Consider the following 18,966-nt stretch of genomic DNA (forward strand, 5'->3'; position numbering starts at 1 on the left):
TGGTCTTAATGTGGCTCTGTAGACAGAGTTGAGCTATTCAGTCATATTAAGTAAAATCGATTGAAGTGTTACCCTATCTTGTCAATTTTGCTGAAAGACCCTCCCATCACACCTAGTCGTTTGCTTATAGTTTAATCAATTCAGCAGTTTTAATATGAACAAGGGGCCTGTTTCCTCATTGTCTTTAAGATGGCCTTCACTCTGTACTTTGGGTGCTCCATAGAAAGGAAAGTCTTCAACACCTGTCTCTTCATACACATAAAATGTTGTGAGCTTGCATGGCATAGCTTCACTGAAGCTGTTACACCAACTCAGATTAAAATGAATTGTAGCCATTTAACTGAACTCATTTCTCCCTTAACTAAACCATAGAAAAAATCCTTCCATTAATCCTGCCTTATGCTGTTCAGTATTGTGAGGGCCACAGCCTACCTCGGACACATCAAGTGCCAGTCTATCACATGTATCTTCATGTTGGAACACACTTGGCCAATATAGAGTGTAATATTCATCTCACATGCATGTCTTAGGGATGAAAGGACAGATAAAAACCCAATACAGAAATGGGATAAACATGTATAGTCAAAAATGACTGTACCTCAAACCAGAGCTGTTAATTGCTACACCACCATGCCACCCTATTCATAGCATTAATGAAAACAAATACACAGTTAAAACTGTCACACATGGCAGACCTGAAACATCTACAATCACAACGGGTCTGCTGCATAAAATTGTGTGCTGCAAAAAGAAAACAAATATATACAGTTGTGCTTGAAAGTTTGTGAACCCTTTAGAATTTTCTATATTTCTGCATAAATATGACCTAAAATTCAATCATTTTCCTAAATAAATAAATGACCAAGAATAATATTTTTGTCTCATTTGTTTAACTGGTTTCTCTTTATCTACGTTTAGGACTTGAATGAAAATCTGATGATATTTTAGGTCATATTTATGCATAAATATAGAAAATTCAAAAGGTTCACAAACTTTCAAGCACAGATTCATAATGGTGCATTCTTCTTTATTATTATTTAAAAGCCTTCACCGCCTCTTTATTTTTAAAAAGTTACCACCACAGTAAGGAGAGCGTGGGTAATGTGAACTGATCAATTGCTTGGTTGTTTATTCCAAAGGAATTTTCCATCAGTCATTTATTCCATGACACTGGGAACTGACATCCTCTTCATCTGACCAACACCCTCTTCCCCGGAGGTCCTTCAATGCTTTGTCTTCTGATGTTGTTCATTTCAGACAAAAATATCTGGAGCTGCATGGTGGGTCTCATAATGATGTGAAGATATGTGGAACATACATTCAACAGTCTGAAATGAAAAAAAAAACAGATGAGACATCCTAAAACGGCCCTGGATCCATTGTTCTTGTAATATGACCAAAATGAATATGATATGAAAGTCAAAAAGCTGCCATATTCTATTAAGGGTCTTTAAAATTTCTTTAGTGCATCTGCGGAGCTCTGTGTGCACAAACACATTTTAAAATTTGCATGAAATACATGCTGATTGTTTTAATTATTGTATCGTTGTTTGTTGTCACTCACAATTAATACATTATGGCTAATAGGGGGTGACTCAAAGACCCAAACCCTTGACACAACTACATGAATGACATTCCCAGGATCAAATATCTTCTTTTAAATAAACAAAGCACCTTTTGATGCAGGTTTCTTCCTCAGATCCAGCAGTGATGATATCCTCCTCTTTCTTCTCCCCTTCCCTAGGTGAGCTTTGTTCTCTTCCTCTGTGGATGAGGTGGAGTGGCTTCTTTTATGCCAGACCCAGGAGCACTTCTGGTGCCACAACACTTCACCAAGGAACCTCCAAAGGCCTTTTCCACAAGCCCCATATAGTGGCACCCAAGCAAGGCTGCCAATTGAGACTTCCAGGCAGCCCTGTTGGTGTGCTTCTACCCCCCATCCTTCTATTATGTCATCCTGACCGGGAATGGGAACAGTAACTATTCTCACCGGGATGCCAGTCCACCAATTCTCTTTCACCATTATGAGGGCCTCCAGGCCAGGTAACTAATCATCTACCCTAGCTGGGATGCCAGCCCATTCTTGCCTTCATTCACAACATATTCTTTTATTTAAGTAATAATTCAATTACTTTTTTGTTTTTCTGTTTTTAGTTTTCTATATACATGGATAATCTTGCACAATTATCTGTAAAATTATTACATTATTACATTTCAGTAGTATTTTGGTTTTACATTGTTGCTTTGGTCACCTCAAAGCCATTTTATGTTCTACATATTTTATATTAGCCACCATTTTGTGACAGTTTCTGTATGGTGGTAGATGTGTTGTTTATTCTTGCTTTAGCTGTTGAATTTTATTTATTTTTAAATTGTACAAGTTTTATAGAGATCTTTGGATAATAATATTACATTTTTGCAATATTTATTTTGAAAAGCTTTCTGCCAATAATGCCATGATTGTTTTCAATGTCTTTTGATGGCTGCAGTCATTAAGGTGGTTGATATCACTGGCTGGCATCCACGCGATGTATGACATTATCCCACAAAGACTATTGAAGATGCTGGAGTGGCAAGCAGAATGCCACTGTAGCCTTTGGATGAATCCCTAAAAGACTACTTGCATGTGTTTGTGTTTATTTTTTTGGTTAGGACTCTCTTTCAACTTTCGCTCTGTCTTCTTGTTTACAAATTAGTTTTTGCTTCTCAGGCTTTGTTAACTAGTATTACCAACCTACTGGTAAACTAATCGCTGCTTGAAATTTAGACTGTGTGTTATCCTTCTTCCAATAATCTCTCTTTTCTTTTCCTGATCTGGTATTTCACCAAAAAATGTTCGGCTTCTGACTTCCTACTGGTCATGTGACATATTGAGTCATCACTGCCTGCCTATGTAAGATGGCGGCACACAGCACATTACATCCATCACTTTTGTGTATAAAACAAAAACTCTCTGGAGAAGAAGTGCAATGTTTTTTCCTAGGGAATGGATTGTTGAGATACACTTCAGGCATTTTGAATTTTCCTGTGGCTTTGTTTTTTGGAATGTTTTACTTTTGGTATAAATTTGTCAATCCTGTTTTGGTAAAGTCCCCATTTATGAAATATTGTCCTATTCTCAAGCACTTATGTTTGTTTAGAGCTAACCTAAATTGGCCCTGGTGTGTGGGTGTGTTTGTGTGTGTCCTGCGGTGGGTTGGCACCCTGCCCGGGATTGGTTCCTGCCTTGTGCCCTGTGTTGGCTGGGATTGGCTCCAGCAGACCCCCGTGACCCTGTATTCGGATTCAGCGGGTTAGACAATGGATGGATAGAGCTAACCAAACATCACCCTGGTTACAGTTCTTTTAATATAATCATTGTCACATGAAGAGGGTTAGGCTTTTAGTTTAAAACCTGGGTGGTCTCAGGACCTCAGTTCATGATAGGAACCCACTGAGCACTGTGCGAACAATTTAGCTCTATGCTGCAGACCACTCATAAATGAACTTCAATCAATGCTTGCAAAAATGTCTAAAGGAAATCTTTGCTGTCGTTTCTTCCATTTTCCACTTGCCAGTTTCTGTTGATTTTCTGTTTCCAGACAAAATGATCTTTATCATTGTGTGAAACTGTTTAATATAGCAAGCACAACTGAATTTGCTGACTGGATCATTTGAAAGATCATTTAGCATGTGTTCTGAAATGCTTGCCCTATGTAAGAATGTATTTCTGGAGAAAATTGAACTTCTACACTTTTTATACTGTTTGCATATTGTTTATCTAATTTTATTACTATGTATTTACTTCATGAAATGCTATGTTGAATTTTTACAGGTGGCTCCATTTGTCTCTTTCTTTACTGTTGCCATAGTGGTTCCTATGATCTGTGTATGTATGCTTGATGTCTGACGCTTTTAGTATAAAAAATGGTGGGTTCAGTCAGTATCCAAGTATGTGGATAAACATCTAAACCTTACCGTTTTTCATCTCTGCTTTTTTGAGTTTGTCTTTTGGTTAGGCTTGTTTCTCTGTTGGTGACTCCATTGGTTGATCTCCCATTGCTAACTTTCCTATGCTATTTTCCCTCATCTCCTTGTCTATTTTTTGTCAACCGTCCTTTTCACAACATTCTGACAATATATTTCATCATCATCCCAAATATTTGTGAACTAGGATACACCATACTTTTCTAAGAGTAGACATGATCACAGGTGCATCCGTCTGCTTTGATGACTTTGTTTTTGTCAGGTTCCACTCTTCATTCATTTCACTTAGTTTTGTTTACTGACCAGCGTTTCCTCTGCTGTTTCCCCTGTTTACAATATCCTACCATACTGTATATCCTGCTGTCACCATAGTATGGATATTCACACAGCCTGAGGCAGTGACGCATGAGCTGAGCCAAGCTGAGTGCAGCACACATACACTGGCAGGTCACTTCAGGAGCTTCTTTAAAGTAATAGAGCCGGGAAGTCTTGGCTCTGCTTTTCTGATGTCATTAGCCGTGGTTGATGCTGTCTTCATGATTTTTTTTTCTGCTCTGGCCTTTTGTTTGGGCTCACATGTATTTGTGTCTCTGCTGTTTTTTCCACTGTTGTGCTATTTGAATTGAGCCGCTATGTCTAGTTATTCTCTAGGGTAAGTAGGGTCAATAGTTTAGACCGTAGACTTTAAACCATAAGATTGCTGTTTGAACGGGACCCTGAGTGTGTCACTAAATCTGTCTGTAATAATGCATCTTGAACATGTAGACTTTTGGATGAAGGTGTCAGTCAAATGCAGGATAGATAATAATTAGGGTTGGGAATCAAATAAAGCAAAAAAATGAACTAATAAATTGCATAAATGTATGGAATTAATCACAATTAATCACATCTAACATTAAAACATGCAATCATAAAAAAATATATAAATTATGAAGTAAATACACAATCACAAAATTAATGCAGTTTAAAATCATAGACCTGACCTTTTAACAAAATACTATTTGAGCAAGTACAACCTGAAAAGCAAGTTGAAAAGAAGGCAATAAGAAAATGAGGGCAATATATTAATTCTCAAATTGGTAAATCATATGAGACACAGGCGTGTCAAAGTATGAATTAAACGATCAAGACAACTGTAGACTTTGAATGCACTGTTAAACACTGACTTACTTGAAATAAGCATCTCTTAAATGGGCATACATTCCAACTTGTGTTAAAACTCAATGCTACTTAGATAGATAGATAGATAAACTTTATTAATCCCAAGGGGAAATTCACATAATGCCAGTATACTGATACAAAAAAAAACAGTAATAAAATGAAAATATATATATATATATATATCATCACCATCAATGACTTGATAATTATATTCTACACAACTGCTGTGCAATGAGACCTGAGAGAGACGTGGAGTCCAGACTGGGTCCAGACCTGAGAGAGACACACTTCTCAGGTAGTCCAGACCTGTCTGAGGAGGATTGGACTACTTGGAGAAGTCAACATTAAAGCAGCTCTGCAATTGCCGTTTTGCAGACACAGCACTTAGAGAGCTCTTTAGCATTCAGGAGACGTGTCTGTGGTTCATATGGGTGCATGTTCGCCAACGATTTTACTGCCCCTTTGGACAGTTTAACGGTATACATCTTTTTTTTATTAATTTTATTGCAATCCATACAAATAAATCAAGTTTTTACAAAAAGAAAAATTGAGTTAAGAACAGATCGATCCCCACCCCTGAGAGAGAGAGCAAGCCAAACGGTGTAAAATTTAAGGCTTGTAAACATACCTAAATTAATAAATTCTCTGTGCTTCATGAACTTATTTTAAAATATTACTGATTAGGTCCTGCCATGTTTTGAAAAAAGTCTGTACGGATCCTCTAACTGAGTATTTGATTTTTTCGAATTTCAAATAATATAACACATCGGTTTCCCACTGACTTAAAAGAGGAGAGTTTGGGTTCTTCAGGTTTATCAGAATAAGTCTGCGTGCCAAAAGTGTAGTGAATGCAATCACAATTTGTTTGTCTTTCTTCACTTTAAACCAATCTGGAAGAACCCCAAACACAGCCGTTAATGGGTTAGGAGGAATTGTGAGTCCAAGGCTGTCTGAGAGGTAATTAAAGATTTTTGTCCAGAATAATGTTAATTTGGAGCAGGCCCAGAACATGTGACCTAGTGAGGCTGGAACTAGTTTGCAGCGTTCACAGGTTGGATTTTGCCCTGGAAACATTTCAGTACACATCCTTAATTCATTCCAGATCCTTTAACTTATACCAAAGAGGACGTATACCAAACAAATTTTTCCCCAAGAAACAATGGAAAATGATTAATCCTTTCCCATGAAAAAAAATCCTATTGTTATTGGCATATTATACATTGATGTGGTTGTATAAAATAATTTAAACACTGCTTAATACTAAAATACATAAATACAAAAGCAATTAGATGAAATATATGAAAATTTAACCTCACTTTACTTTTTAATAGCATCTTTGTTTTTCACAATCGTAGATACCGTCGTTCTCAGCATACGGTATGCAGCAGCCAAGTCCCAGATACACATGCCACCTTCATACTTTTCAACAATAAATTCAAATTTACGTGAAAAAACACAAAATCATATGAAAATTCACATAGAGTTTTAGCGTGGATTGTTCACTGAATGCTAGCAACTGGCGTACTGACGCTCGTGGGCAGTCGTGGCTTTGTCTCGAGAGAGGTAAACAAGGGTAGCGCATGGTGCTCTAGCACGCGAATCGTATTCCAAAGGTTGTATAACAAGCAAAATTTTTCGCGTCCAAACATGACGTATTCCAAGTTGGACTCATTCCAAAGCAGACATATACGAATGTACCACTGTACATTATTTTTTGATAATTTTGAAATGTGCAAGGTTTTTTTTATTTTATTTGTTTTTAAAGCACCTTAAAATGAATAAATGAAAACAGAGCAATCAAGGACCAAATCAATGCTACTTCCTATGCATGTGTACGTTTCATATTATATCCAATCAAATTCAGCACCCCTGCTTTGTGAACAATCACAAGACCAATATACAGTAGCCCCCACATATACACCCTGAGGCATCAAAAACCTTCAGTGAGACCCCTCTTGTTTATATCAGTACAGCAATAATGTATTATTCACAAGTTGTAAAAAATCTTTGGATTTTTATTTGCTTTGGTGGGTTAGGATTCATCCACCTGATTAAGGTAACATGGCGAGTGAGTAGTGCAGTGTAAGATTTCACAGGAGATTTACTTTGATGGTGTATTCTGAATTCTGCCATCAGACAGATTAAGCTAATGGTAAAAGTATCTTACAAATAAGAGTTTTCCCAAGACGATTTGTGTATGGGGTGTTCCAATGACATAAGTCCTCATAAGACAGACACTTGATAATGTAGGGTTCTATTCTGGATATATTTTGAATAATCTTAGTTGAAGTATCTGGATGTGATATTGGGACTATTTAACTATTAGGTAAACAGATGAGCTTGATGGACTGAATGGACTCCTCTCGTTTGTCTATCTTGGATGCATATATTGTGCAGTTTTTAACAGAATTGTTCTATACTTTCCAAAATGTGTGCATATTTTTGACGAATGAATTCCATTGATTATCAGAGATTGAAATTGAAAGGTTCCATTCCCATGTTGCCTTAGACAGGAGTGCACTCATTCTAGGATCTTTGTTATGTGTGTCAGATTTTACTGAGATCGTAACCTTCTTGTTAATAATCATGTATGCCAAGCTCTCTATCTCAATGCATTATGATAGAAGGTTCTTCACTTTTTATTTAACACTTCTTTTATCTCCCATTGTAATAACAGGCCTCTTATTAGAGAGTATTATATTCACATATTTTGTCAAACATGACACTGCTGAGTGCCTTACAGGGACAGGTTTGAATGAACATCAGGGAAAAGGAAAAAAACAGTTCAGTTCTCATGAAAGTTACAAGTGGCATCTCTTTCTGCTCCTTCTAGGACCATATGTTTTTTTAATTCTTTCTCCATTGCTTTACTAAACAGGGTTTCCCAGGCAGGAACCCCAACTCTTCTCATGTCTATGTTTGATTGTTTTACAGCTTACTATTGGCATTACATATCTTCTATTTTCATTCTATTACATATCACTGAGCAGGCTCCTGTCAATAATGGAAAATCCACTGCATCCACTGAACAGTGTTATCTCCAGACAGAGGAGCAGCTTCAGCAACAGACTTCTGTCACTGTCCTGCTCCACTGACAGACTGAGGTGATCGTTCCTCCCCCACGCTATGCGACTCTTCAATTCCACCCGGGGGGTAAACGTTAATATTATATAAAATTATTGTCTGTCTATTATACCTTCATTGTTATCACTCTTTAATTCAATATTGTTTTTTATCAGTATGCTGCTGCTGGAGTATGTGAATTTCCCCTTGAGATTAATAAAGTATCTATCTATCTATCTATCTATCTATCTATCTATCTATCTATCTATCTATCTATCTATCTATCTATCTATCTATCTATCTGTCTGTCTGTCATTGCAAGAATCACATTTCACAAATAAATCATGCCAGTCCTAGACAGGATGGGATGTTCACGCATGCACCCACTCTCACTAATTGTCTGACTTATTATTTTTTTGGCATGTGGGATAAAGTCAGGTCAAGTCCATGAACGGAATGTGCTAACTGCAAATGAGTAGTAACCAAGCTGTGAATCAATCCCAGGCGCTTATCTGTATAAGACATTGTACAGACCTAACTTCATTATTTGACATTAATTGCAGGCCCATCATCTTTTTAGCGATGGGCATATTTTTCAAATGCTCACCACATTTTCGTCCCCTAAATATTCCCACTCACTCTCATTACTGTATTTGTATTTCATAACAGTTTGGAGTGTAGTGGTCAGCCCTTGTTGCTTAACTCCAGGCCACCGCTGCTGCCTGACTTCTACAAGTCCCCCGAGAGCGGTGCTATCCCACAGCCAAGTTCCAGCTGAGATGAGAATAACTTAAAGAGACATCGCCTCTCGAGTGCTCTTACTGCTGAAGCACTTCCTCTTGGTTCAGATGACTCAGGCAGTGTGCTGTAGTGCTTATAGCGCTCAACTTCGCTTCAAAATTCCCCAGTTTGTGTCGTAGCAATGACTCAGTGTGTGACTCTGAAATAGTCACTGAAGCGTCTTTGTATTGTGATTCATCGTGCAAGGTGCTATATGAAATGTTTACTGACTTGCTTTTAAATTTATATCCTTTGTAGCTTTCCATTTGTTCAAGTACAGTGGATTCAGAAAGCATTCAGATCCCTTCAATTTTTTCACATTGTGTTATATTGCAACCTTGTGCTTAAATTGTTTCATTTATTTTTCCCAACAACAAACAACACGTAACACCCCAAAATAAGAAAAATAAAGCAGGATTTTAGAAATGTTTGCAAATTAAAAAAAAAACAAACAAAACTTAAAATATCTCTTTGACACAAGTATTCAAATGCTTTACTCAGTACTTGATTGAAGCCCCTTGGCAGCAATAATGGCCTGGAGTCATCATAGGTTTGATGTGACAAGTTCCACACACCTAAATCAGGGGATTTTCTTCCATTATTTTCTGAAGATCCTCTCACACTGTGTCAGGTTGGACAGAGACCATCGGTGGTTAGCTATTTTCAGGTCTCTCAAAAGATTTTCTGGGTTCAAGTCTGATCTCTGACTGGGAAACTCAACGACATTCCCAGAATTGTCTCTGAGTCACTCCTGTGTTGTCTTGTCTTTGTGTTTAGGGTCATTGTCCATTTAGAAGGTGGCTATTCTGAGTTCCAGAGAGCTCTGGAACGAGTTCTCATTACGAATATCTTTGTACTTTGCTTTCCCTTTTTTGCCAGTGCCCTAGGTAATCCTCTGAAAGTTTCCTCAGAGTTCCATTGAGAGAGCCACCTGAGAGAGCCATCGAGTGTCCTGAGGATGGTGGAGTGAGTTTTAAGTGAATGTATAACTTTTCCTGATTGGATTAAAGCCAATTCCAGTTATAAAATCAGTGTTTCCTTTTAGGTGAGTTCTTCTGTCCATCAGAGTTGTCATTTATTGATTTACAGATCTTTGTTCTTGGTTTAGTTTATTTCGTGCTTTCTGGACTGAAAGAGTTTGCAGAGAGGCCTCAACTCTGATTTACACCTTTGTTGGCAGATGAAGTCCAGGCAGGCCCTGATGCAAGCTGGAGTAATGTCACAGTTTGGAATGTAAGTTGGGATTTTCAGCAGTGGGATGTCTGCTAAATCTTCTGCCACAAGAGGCCTGTTGTGCCACTAAAGCCTAACAGAATGGGCAATGCTCTCACTGCTCTGACTGGTGGAGTTCTGCAGTGGTTGTCCTTCTAGACGTTTTTCCTTCTCCATACTGCTTCTCTGGAGCAGGTGTATGCAACTCCAGTCCTAGAGGACCGCAGTGGCTGCAGGTTTTCATTCTAACCCTTTTCTTAAATAGTGACCTGTTTTTGCTGCTAATTGACTTCTTTGAATTAATTTTATTTGACTTGCTCTTGAAGACTTTGGCCCCTTAATTGTTTCACTTCCCTTAATTAGATCCCAAACAATGAGATATAAAATGAGCCTAAACATGACAAGCAAACTGTGTCCATCATACAATATCTGAAAATAAAAAAGGATGTAGTTTTCAGGAATGCTGATCTACTCAGTCCCCGAAACATTTTAACACCACTCTTAGAAAAGAGAAAATCAACAATTTCAACAATGTATGCTATTGCACAAGGAGTACATCAAAAAGCCATGGAGTTAAAGGATGCATTTAATTAGCATCAAGACTCGGCACTTAATTAAGCAGCTGCTTGGAGTGAAATTGGTTGAGTCTGAGGCCCTGACTGGAGTTGCGGACCCCTGCTCTGGAGCTCAGCAAGAGTGACCAATGCGTTTTTGGTCACATTTCTTACCATTGGGTGTTTTCCCCAGTTGCTTAGTATGCCCAGAGGTGAGATCTAAGAAGTGTGGTTGCTCCAAACCTCTTCCATGTGTTGGTGAGTCTGCACTTTGAGTATGGTGTGCAGTTTTGGTCACCACACTACAAAAAAGTTGGAACTGTGCAGAGGACAGCAACCAAGTGTATCTCAGGACTTAAGGAAATGTTGACAGACGCAGAGAATCAAACCTGTTTAGTCTCGAGCAGAGGAGACTGCATGGGAACATAATTCAGATCTTCAAAAATTCTCAAAGGCATTGATAAAGTAGATTTATCATAATTATTTTACCTTAAGTTTGAATCACATATTTGAGCAAATCACTTGAAATTAAGAGGAAATGTATTTAAGGCAGAAGCCAGGAAGCACACCTTTACCCAATGCATTGTGGGTATCTGGAGAAAACTACCGAGACATGTAGTTTAAGCAGAAACCTTGATACATTTAATTGAATGAGACATTGGGATAGCTTAACTATTAACCAAATAAACAAGCTTAGTGGACTAATGGTCTCTAATTTGTCAAATTTCTTATGTTCTTAAGAATTATGGATGCCATTGTGCTCTTGGGAACCTTCAATGGTGCCGGATTTTTTTTGTAGCCTTTCCCACTTTTCTGACTCACCACAATCCTATACCTAAGCACTGCGGGCAATTCTTCTGACCCCATTGCTTAGTTTTCACTCTAATAGGTATTACGAGTTGAGGGACCCTCTGTTGACAGGTGTGTGCCCTTCCTAATCATGTGCAATCAGCTAAATTGACCACAGGTGGACTCCAAAGGAGACGTATAAACGTCTCAATGCTGATCAATAGAATTGGATTCAGTTGAGACAGGTTATAAGTGTCATTGCTAAGGGTCTGAATACTGAATATTGAATACTGAATGTGATATCTCAGTGTTTCATTTTTCACAAAATTGTAAATATTTCCAAAATACTGTTTTTGCTTTTGCATTCTGGCATATTGAGTTTTACTTGATGTGTGAAAAAAAATATTGTAGCACAAGGCTACAACATAACAAAATGCAAAAATGTGAAAGGGTCTGAATACTCTCTGAATCTACAGTATGGCTTGTTTTCATACAATGCAATTATCTGACAATTCTAAATATTTCCACAGAATTTCTTTCTAGTTAAACAATATTTTTTTTGTGTTTGTCTTCTCTTTCCTGCATCCTGTGATGGATAATCTGCAGCCATAATTAATGCTGGAACGTTTGAAGAAAAGTACTGCTATTTAAATATCAGCAACATCAAATCTTCTAGATTATGTAGATAATACTGAATTACTTGTAGATACTTCTCAAATTTCTGTGGGTGGAGGTCTTCTGGCCTTGGCCTCCATAGATGTTTATTTATTTAGGAGTTAATGGTCATAACATATGTTATCAGTCTAGAAATGTATTATTGTATCCAGACTTACAAACTAGATGTTTCCTTTATTTTTTTTTTCTTTTATAACTTTAATTTTCCTTTTACTAGTGTTTTAGAACTTTAGAGCAATCTAACTGAGAAGAGGCCATTCACCCCAACAAAGCTCACCAGTCCCGTCCAGTTAATTCCTCCAAAATAACATCAAGTTGAGATTTGAAGATCCTTAAAGTCCTACTGTCCACCACATTACTTGGTAACTTATTCCATCTGTTTGTGGTTCTCTGTGTGAAGATAAACTTCCTACTGTTTGTGTGAAATTTACTCTTGACAAGTTTCAAAGTGTAATAATAATAATAATACATTTTATTTATAATGCACTTTATATTTGAAACAAATCTCAAAGTGCTACAAAATTAATTCAAACCGAAAGCTCTGATAAAAAGATAAGTTTTAAGACCAGATTTAAAAGCATCAACAGTCTGTGGCGTCCTCAGATATTCAGGGATATCAGTCCACAGTCTGGGTGCAGCTGAGCAAAAAGCTCGATCTCCCATGGTATGAAGTCTAATCTTAGGAGTTTTCAAAAGATGTACTGATGCAGAGTGAAGGTTGCGTGTGGACGCATGTAAGGAAATAAGTTCTTTGAGGTAGGGAGGGGCATCCCCATAAATACACTGGTGGGTAAAAAGGGCAACCTTGTAATCAATTCTAAATGAAACAGGGAGCCAGTGAAGAGATTTAAGAATGGGCGTAATATGATCGTATTTACGCCCTCTCATCAAGATCCTAGCAGCACTGTTCTGAATATACTTCAGCTTTTGAAGGGTTTTTCCAGTAGTCCCAATGAGAAGTGCATTGCAGAAGTCCAGCCTGGAGGAGACAAACGCATGGACTAACTTTTCTGCATCAGCAAACGTGAGTGCTTTTTGCTATATTTCTTGATGAACTCATTTTAAAGATACAGTCTCAATCCACTGTACTAATTTCTTTTATAATTTTAAACACTTCCTTCACATCTCCTTTTAATGTTCTCTTGATTAAATTGAAAGGTGGTCTACTCTTTTAATCTTTCCTCATAATTCATCTCAGCAGTCCTGGAATCACACTAGTCGCTCTTCTCTGGACATTTTTCAGCACTGCTATGTCCTTTTTTGTAGCTTGGAGTCCTCCAGTTCAGGCCTCACTAGTGTGTTATAAAGCTTCAGCATAACCTCCTTGGGCTTGTACTCAAAACATCAGTGCGCTATATAACCTCACATTCTGTTAGCATTCTTAATGGCTTCTGAACTCTCTGGCACTTGATAGTGTCAAGTCCACTATTACTCCTAAATCCTTCTCATTAGGTGTGCTTTCTATTTTCAGACCTCCCGTTGTGTATTCAAACCTAACATTTTTGTTTCCGATGTCAGCGTTTCTCAATCTTTAAGTATTTGCGACCCAAGTTTTCATAACAGTTTTAATTGTGCCCCCCTAACGTTTTTTTGAAAGGAGCCCACTAATACCAATTTGTTCTTTTTTAATTAATGATAGATCATAGATGCATATTTTATTATACCTATTTAACTTTTATCAACATTTATCTAACTCTATATTTATTTTTCTAGTATCAGAATGTAGTTTATGTTAATTTGTTTTGGTTTCAATAGATGTATTTTTCCTATTTTCGATTCTTGGTTTTTTTTTTTACATCTTCATGCCGCCCTTTTTGTTACTTCGTGCCCCCCTAGGGGGGCCTTCCCCACAGTTTGAGAACCACTGTCCTGTGTGAAATATTTTACATTTCTTTACATTAAATTTCATCTGCCACAAACCTGTCAAAGTCAGTGTGCTGTCCAAGTCCCTCTGTAATCATTCAATGCATTCCAGATTATCTGGCAGTCCTCTTAGTTTGGTATCATCTGCAAACTTAACCAGCTTGTTATTTATATTCCTATCAAAATCATTTATGTATATTAAAAATTGTAACAGCCCTAGTGCTGACCTCTGTGGAACACCACTCTTAATGTACCAAATTCTAAAAGGGTTCCTCACACCATAACCCTCTTCTTCCTGTGTTTTCGCCAATTTTGCACTCATGCAGCTCAAAGTGTTCAACATGTGAAAATGTGCTATAGAAATGAATAGAGTTGTGGGTATCATTCAGATTTCCAACCCAATCCCATTCCCCTGTGGCCAACTGTTACAAGGTCTTTTTCAGCTCTTACCGGATGTCAACATTTCTTCCTGTTGCCAGGAGCATAGGGCTGCACAAGAGTCACTCTGTAATTCAGTGCCACCCTGCAGACATGAAAGACAAAGTTAGTAACACTCTGAATTTGTGAATTGACATTTTACTTGCCTCTACATGCAAGATGATGCCATTTGTGATTTGATCTAACAGTCATATCAGTTTGAGAAAAGTGCTTTAAATTTTGAAAATCAAAGATGTATCTGTTCCTGGTGATTTGGACATTGACTTGTAAACTAAGAGCTTAGGACAGAGACTTTTTCAGTGGGTCAGGTTCCCATATCAAGTCATGGTTTGGCTCTTCCAGAAGGATATTCACTTGGCTGAGGGACAAAGATAAAAACTCTAGAATGTATCCCACTGCCAGTCTTTACCCAAGCACTGAAGACTATTGTTCCAGCTACTGCTGTAATTTACTTACATAAATGCTCTCGAAGGGCATATCTAAAGCAATGAGGGACACGAAAGGGATAAAGCTCTCTTGTTTGTAATAGTCATACCCACCCCAAGTGTTTTATATAGCTTTGTCACGCTCACTTTCCATAAAAATTAAACACCCCTTCCAAATCTATGTCATTATTTACCGTCCAGGTTGGAAAGACCATCCTTGGGAAGTGGGAGCCAGCAGGAACAGGAGTAGGGGAATTTTGAAGTTGTATCCCACTGGTGGGGGATTGGGGTGAGACAAAAGATGGTTGGCTGTTTGTTGTTCGGAGCCAGGCCTCAAAAGGAACAGTAGCAGACAAGGGTTCAGATGGAGATAAGGGGCTCTCAGGAGGCATATTGGTCCACACATCTGGTGCTCCCCAAGAGTCAGATGAAACAGATGACCCAGAGAACCAGTCAGGAGACCCTGGACTGGCAAGAGGTGAAGTCATCTGACTTATACTTGGAGTGACCTGGTTACAAATAACCCAAGGATCATTCTGAGAAATGCCTAGTAAAAAAGAGAGAAAAATTGAGTGGATTACTGGAGGGGCAGATGCACTGATCGCCCAGTGGGACCGATGAGTCCATGACAAGCTCAGTAGCTTTTCATTAAAAACTCTGTCTACTAGTTTCAGCATTGAGCTCTCTCATTTTGAAGTCCAGGCTGAATGCAATAGCTCAACTCAATGCAAACGCTACACCTTTCTCCATATTTCTTTAATTATATTCATTTACCATTAACATTAGAACAAGTTAAGTGCATATTTACATAACATTTTACTTTACCCATTGAGTGGTGGACAGTCATAGCATGTCACTGAACCACCCTATCCATTTAAATGAATGGCATACAATATACATCTGGAGATTGTTTCTGACCAATCACTAAGCCAATAGCATACTGTACTGTACCTGTCTGGACAATGCCCAGCGACTGATCGAGACTTTGCTGTTCCCCCATGATGGGTGATGGATTTTCATTTAGGAAAAGAGAGGAGAGGTCACTACTTGGTGATGTCTGGAACAAAAGATTCAGGGAGAAAGTGAGGTGAGTGGCACTCGAATTCATGAAATGTGTTCATTTCTTGATTTCCATTCCATACAGGTCGCCAAGTTAAATTAAACTTGACCACAGTGTAGCTTTCTACATGTGTAGCAATCCATCTTTAGTGCATTACTATTGTCTGTGACCACAGCTGTTTTGTAGCAGTTGGTTAAATGTCTGGTCTGCCAGCATAGTCATTTTATATGCAGTAAATGTACTTAGTTTATGGTGTAGCTGTTGCTAAAAACATGCAGGCAAAAAATATTTTCTTGCTCACTTTGCAAAGTGCTCCATGATGGTGTGTGCTATGAAACTTCAATCTATATAGTATATAAAACAGAATGTCTCTCTGTTTGTTCTCTATACCAATCCAAAACCCTCTGACCAATCTCCTCCGCCTGATTTTATTCCCTTGATGCATGAAAAATGCAGGTACAGGTTTTTTATTACCCGATTTCAGCTAAAATTACCAAAACATTTGTATATTTAGTCACCGGAGAGGAAAAACAAAAATATTGCATATTTTAAAACATTACATTAATTAATTAGCCATATTGTAATAATATATGTATAAAAACAAAATGATAAACTATATTCATTTGCAAATTAAATATCATTTAATAAATTTGAATATGTTATGGTTTTATTTTCATATTTCAACAAATGCTGATGTTCTAGATATAAGAAAACTGGCAACATTGGATAGTTTAAGCTAGTGCTTTCTCAAATAAGGACTGACTATGTAACACCTGGGGTCACCTGAGCACCCCATTCTCTTGTTTACTACCTTGGAGGTTTGATTGTCTGGAGGAAATGGTTCAGCATCAAAAAAATCCATGGCAGGGGACACCTATGAAGGAAGAATAGAAAGTCACAGTTGAAAACCAGTTCTCTCCAACTTATTATCACAATAAGTAGCCAAAATCCACAACCTGGGATCTGCTCTTAGAAAAGAAGCCATAACATCACATACCGTATATAAAATATCTTTAACTACAAAGCCCTATTTGGTGCCTCTGAACCTTTCAAAAGTGAAGTGTCAAGCACTTCTTCAATTACAGTTTTACTAGATTCCTTGTCTGAGGCATCCAGCATTTGTTGTAAACAAAACAAGAAGACAATTTGCAGATCATATTAAGGAATGTGTCTGAGGCATCCGGGTCAAAGGTTCTCACAGCCTACTCTTACTAATTGTGTGTATTTTTTCCTTTGCTTTAGATAGTGCCTTTCCTTTGTGTTCACCTCTCCAAGCTACATTATATATTGTAAAAGATGCCTGGACAACAGACACTGAGACAGCCAGAAGTCCAAACTCACGTTTAATTATTCTTCTGCACCTACACACACAATACAGTCCACCAAACACTCCCATTACACTCAGTCCTTTTTATTTCTCTTTTCTTCTTCACTGCCATCCTCACTCCTCCACTCACAATCTCCGCCCTCTGCCTCCCGACTCCAGCTCCTCAAATGGAGTGAGGCAGCCCCTTTTATAATGCACTGACATGTGCTCCAGGTGCTCCCTGATGACCTTCTTGCAGCACTTCCTGGCGAGGTGGAAGTGCTGCATGGGCACCCGGAAGCACTCTGAGTGTATCTGCTTCCAGGATCACAGGGTTGATCCTTCCAGCTCCATGGCAACCTGGTGAAGGAATTGTCCCTCTCCTGGTTCCCTACTTCTCCAGGCCTGAACATCCATCACAATATGCAGATGTACAAATTACTTTCACATGTATACTTTTTTACAGATAGAGCACTCACAAGTTAAGCTACTCATTTGACGAAATTGAAGTAGCAACCTAAGGTTTAAAGATCAATATCTAAGCCACTAGAAGTGCCTTGACCATAGGAAAAATGTTATAAAAAGAAAATCTATTAGTATTATTATTAGACTGCACAGTGGATCATCAAGTCTGTTTGTGTTTTATCAGAAGGATTGAAGGAACCCACCAAAGAAAAAGAGCAGAAGTTTAAACTTGGTTCTAACACAACCACAGTCAATCAGCAGCCCCAAAGATTTTACATCTCACTCTTCATTTTCTCCCATGGCCAGCTTAAACAAAACTCTTGACTCTTTCTTTCTTTCTTTCTTTCTTTCTTTCTTTCTTTCTTATCTCATTTATACAACCCACTCCAAGCACACTCACAGATAAAGCTTAACTGTGTGGTGTAAATGACATTTATATACAAAGGGTGACACACAAATGAGCAGCTCTGCACAGGGATGGAGCCCTGCCTTGATTTTAGCAGCAGCCAACACAGCTAGGTGAAGCTTGTGGAAAGCCCCTGTGCACAGTTGTTTCATTTTGCTGGTTTGATTATGTGTGTGTGTTTTGAAGGGAAGACCTGCTTAATCCATGGTATTATTTTTTATTGTGGAGCTCTATGCTCATACAAGCTCCTTCAAGCTGACATGCAAGGAAATTCTAGAGCAATATCCTATTGTTAGTTCTCCTATGAAAAGCCCAATTCATGAAACATTGGCATACTACTGTTTCAATGAATAATGCACCAAAACCCATAAATCAGTCCATCTCTACTCCAGTTTTTCAAAAACATTTTAGTTTCAAACTTTGTGGGCTATTTTTTTTTGTGGTACCTGTCATTTGGTTGTCAACTTTATCCATTAGATCAGGGTAGGATATCATATAATTGTTTCCATACATTTGTTGCAGTTTATGTAAGCACAAGAAGACTCTAGGAATGAACCAGAATTAAAATTCATTGTCTTAACCCTTACACCACACTGCCTGCCTACCATTTTAGGACAACCCTTCTACTTTCAAATAACCCTTCAGTCTCTCACCAATGTTTGGTAGACACTCTCTCTTTCCACAAACCTCTGACAAATGTTCTTCCTTTCTTCTGTCTGCTACCTCAAATCATGAAGTAGGGATATATCAGAAACGGATCACTTTCATGATATCAACTTTTAATCTGCTTTAAATTTAAGTAA

The 18,966-nt window shown here is 38.0% G+C and overlaps 1 protein-coding gene across 3 annotated transcripts in view; it reads right to left on the minus strand.

Moving 5' to 3' along the window:
* Positions 1–1,063: 1,063 nt before the first annotated feature.
* LOC120536260 (abnormal pharyngeal pumping eat-20-like) overlaps positions 1,064–18,966 on the minus strand; it is a 33,098-nt gene continuing 15,195 nt past the window's right edge. For 2 of the 3 annotated variants that reach the window (XM_039764584.1, XM_039764586.1), the window contains 5 exons: positions 16,798–16,860; positions 15,878–15,983; positions 15,121–15,473; positions 14,514–14,586; positions 1,064–1,328 (listed from right to left, as the gene is read on the minus strand). In XM_039764584.1, coding sequence (XP_039620518.1) covers positions 1,321–1,328; positions 14,514–14,586; positions 15,121–15,473; positions 15,878–15,983; positions 16,798–16,860 — 603 coding nt within the window. In that variant the 3' untranslated portion in view covers positions 1,064–1,320. Of the gene's footprint in view, positions 1,329–14,513; positions 14,587–15,120; positions 15,474–15,877; positions 15,984–16,797; positions 16,861–17,327; positions 17,515–18,966 lie in introns of those variants that run through there. The other variant, XM_039764585.1, reaches the window with a different exon arrangement.

This window comes from Polypterus senegalus, chromosome 10 (assembly GCF_016835505.1).
Source record: "Polypterus senegalus isolate Bchr_013 chromosome 10, ASM1683550v1, whole genome shotgun sequence".
In the NCBI taxonomy this organism is placed as follows: Eukaryota; Metazoa; Chordata; class Cladistia; order Polypteriformes; family Polypteridae; genus Polypterus; species Polypterus senegalus.